The sequence below is a fragment of the Colobus angolensis genome, unplaced genomic scaffold (assembly GCF_000951035.1).
Source record: "Colobus angolensis palliatus isolate OR3802 unplaced genomic scaffold, Cang.pa_1.0 Scaffold47, whole genome shotgun sequence".
Classification (NCBI taxonomy): domain Eukaryota; kingdom Metazoa; phylum Chordata; class Mammalia; order Primates; family Cercopithecidae; genus Colobus; species Colobus angolensis.
This window is the reverse complement of record NW_012118154.1, coordinates 1,203,876-1,207,087: the sequence shown is the minus strand read 5'-3', so window position 1 is coordinate 1,207,087 and position 3,212 is coordinate 1,203,876. Positions and strand designations below refer to the sequence as shown.

Below are 3,212 nucleotides of genomic sequence, written 5' to 3'. Positions count from 1 at the left end.
ACCCGGCTAATTTTTTTTATTTTTATTTTTAGTAGAGACAGGGTTTCAGTGTGAGCCAGGATGGTCTCGATCTCCTGACCTCATGATCCGCCTGCCTCGGCCTCCCAAAGTGCTGGGATTACAGGCGTGAGCTACCACGCCCAGCCCATAATAATTTTTTAAGTTCCTGGGTTACTAAGTTTATGAGACAATAATTTCTTATGAATAATGAAAGGGCTGATTATATTTTAAACACCCAAAATAGGATGTGTTTCCCAAAATGTTAGGAAATTATGTTGCTATAAAAAGGCCTCCATCCAATTAAACAGAGTACTTTAAATATTATTTTACTTTTACCATCTAAATGAAACAAACCCAAAGAATGACCCTTAAAACTATCATTGTTTTCCAAAGTCCATTCTCAAAAACATGGATTAAAAGGAACCAACTTACATAAACTAGTAAACTGGTGAGAAAACGAATTTTCATTTCTTATATATACATACACTTACACGCAGAGAAACAAAGGCAGGCTCAAAAAGTTGGCTTTTTTCCTTCTAGGGAAACTGAAAACCTAATTCACTGAATTTAAATGAGTGCAAACTTATTCTAAGTTGTGCACGATAGGGAAAAATATCATAAATGCCCAAACATGAGGTGGATTTTCCCCAAAACACATATCCCTCAAAAAACAGGGGCTCAGATTCACTTTGTTTTCAGGTCCTTACAAAGTCATCATTTATTTTATTTTGAATTAAATACTACTTGGAAAAGACAAGTTAAAATATCTCAGTCAAGGCTAGTTTAGGATGCTGATAAAGGTCATTTGATAAAAAACAACAGGGAAAAAGAAGGAGGGAGGAAGCAAAGAACTGATCACAAATCAAGTTATTTATTAATATAAATATGACTTCACAATTCCAAGTGCTAAATGTCATCATAAACAAAACCTTTAAAGAGCACTTTTAAAAATGACAGAAAGGTCATTAAAAACAAGGAAAATCTGAGAAACTGTCACAGCCAAGAGGAACCTAAGGAGACATGACTAAATGCAATGTGGTATCCTGGATGGGATCCTAGAACAGAAAAAAAAAGGACATTAGGTAAAAACTAATGCAATCTGAATACAAAAATGGACTTAGGTAATAAGAATAAATTGATACGGGCTTATTCGCTGTGACAAATGTACCATGCTAATGTAAAATATTAACAACAGGGGAAACTAGGCATGGAGTATATAGGAACTATCTTCCCAATTTTTCAGATAATCAAAAACAGTTCTAAAAAAATAAAAGACTGTGGAAATCACGAATACACATACATTTGAAGAATGAGCTAAGAATTAAGAACCAAAAAGGCATGATAAATTCAATTGAAAAGAAAAATCAATTACTAATTATTTTATATAATGTGATTTTAAATATGTGTATGCATGTAAAATAATGTAAAAGTTCATTTAATTAAACTGGCTCAAAAGCTGTTAATATTTTCTCAATGATAAAATGTCTCACTTTACATTTAGTTGCCTTATGTTCAAGTATTATATGGTATTATGTTCAAGCATATGTGGTACATAATGTGGTACACAGAAACCAAAGGACACTGAGAAAGAAGGAAAACTAACAACTATTCTAGAACTTCGCTTTAGACACAGTCATCAAGCAACAACACCCACTCAACCGACACTCAGGAATTCAAGCACCTATCTCCTAGGCACTATGCTAAGCATTTAGGATATACAAATAAAAAACAAGCACATGTTCCCCCGAATCTATTAAAAAAAGAGAGAGAGAGAGAGAAAGAGAAACTCTTGCCTTCAGAGAGCTTATATTTTAGCAAGGAAAGAAAGACAGTAAACAATAAACACAATAGGTGAACTCTGTATAGTATAAGGAAATATGTGCTATGGAAAGAGAAAAACTAGAGAAGGATAAGGGAGACCAGAGTAGTGACAGGCGGCAGAGGGAAGTTGGCAGGTTGCGATGTTAAATGGCAGGTGGTTGGGATAAACCCCATGAAGTAGTGACATTTGATCAAAACTCTGAAGAAGATGACAGAGTTAGCCACAGATACAACATTATTTAGTACTATGTTTAGGTCTGTGTCCAAATAATTACTCTCACAGGAAATATCAAAGTACTTCTATTACTTTCTATTACACAACAATATTAGAGCACTTTGCATTTGAATTCAAATATTTCTACAGATGAACACATTCCTTCATACCTTTTTCATTTCATTTTCTAAATTTTCCTCCTCTTGACCTTCAGACAGCCTTCTTCTTAAGTCAGCTATTTCCCTCTCTGCGGATTCTCTATACTGTGCCCACTGTGCTCGCTCCTGCTCCAGCCTAAGGTGGAACTGGTGCTCATAGTCACGAACTGTTTCTACAAAACATCACCACATATTTCACATCTAAGCATTATGAAAAAAAAATAAGCCGGCACACGAAAATTTTTAAAGTTATACAAAAAGCTTACATCTAATTTCTGGAAAATGTTTAATTCACTAAAAAACAAAACAAACTAGTTGTAGTTCTTATGATATACAGAAATAAGGGCTTTAAATCATCACTTCTAATCTTCACAATAAACCTGTGTCATGTATTATTTTACAAATGAGAGAATCTTAGGAAAGGTTACCTAGTCTGGCCAATGTTTCATGCCCAGAATGAAGCAAAGCTAGAATTCAAACTTAAGGCCAACTCCAAAATCTATGTTCTTAGACATATACTATGGTTCCCAAGGCAAATATAATATGTCGCCCCAATCCCACTACCTGAAAGTGTGAGAAAAGGGATATATTTCTGGACTAGTTTACTAAAACCCAACACTGTAACTTGAGGCAAACTCTAGAAGCTCTTTAAAAAATGGCTTTCTCTTTGATATAATCCTAAAACATGGTGGGGCTTAGTGGCTCACACACACCTGTAATCCTAGCACTGTGGGAGGTAGACAGGAGGATCACTTGAAGCCAGGATTTCAAAACCAGCTTGGCTGACATGGCAAAACCCCATCTCTACCAAAGAGAGAAAAATTGCCAGGTGCGGTGGCTCATGCCTGTAATCCCAGCACTTTGGGAGGCCAAAGCAGGTGGATCACCTGAGGTGAGGAGTTCGAGACCAGCCTGACCAACAAGGTGAAACCCCGTCTCTACTAAAAATACAAAAATTAGCTGGGCATGGTGGCAGGCACCTGTAGTCCCAGCTACTTGGGAGGCTGAGGCAGGAGAAT

The 3,212-nt window shown here is 36.1% G+C and overlaps 1 protein-coding gene across 1 annotated transcript in view; it reads right to left on the bottom strand.

Annotated features, from left to right (window-relative positions):
* Positions 1 to 3,212, bottom strand: part of RABEP1 (rabaptin, RAB GTPase binding effector protein 1) — a 99,910-nt gene that overhangs the window by 58,805 nt on the left and 37,893 nt on the right. The window contains exon 5 of the mRNA XM_011958624.1: positions 2,206 to 2,366. Coding sequence (XP_011814014.1) covers positions 2,206 to 2,366 — 161 coding nt within the window. The remainder of the gene's footprint in view (positions 1 to 2,205; positions 2,367 to 3,212) is intronic.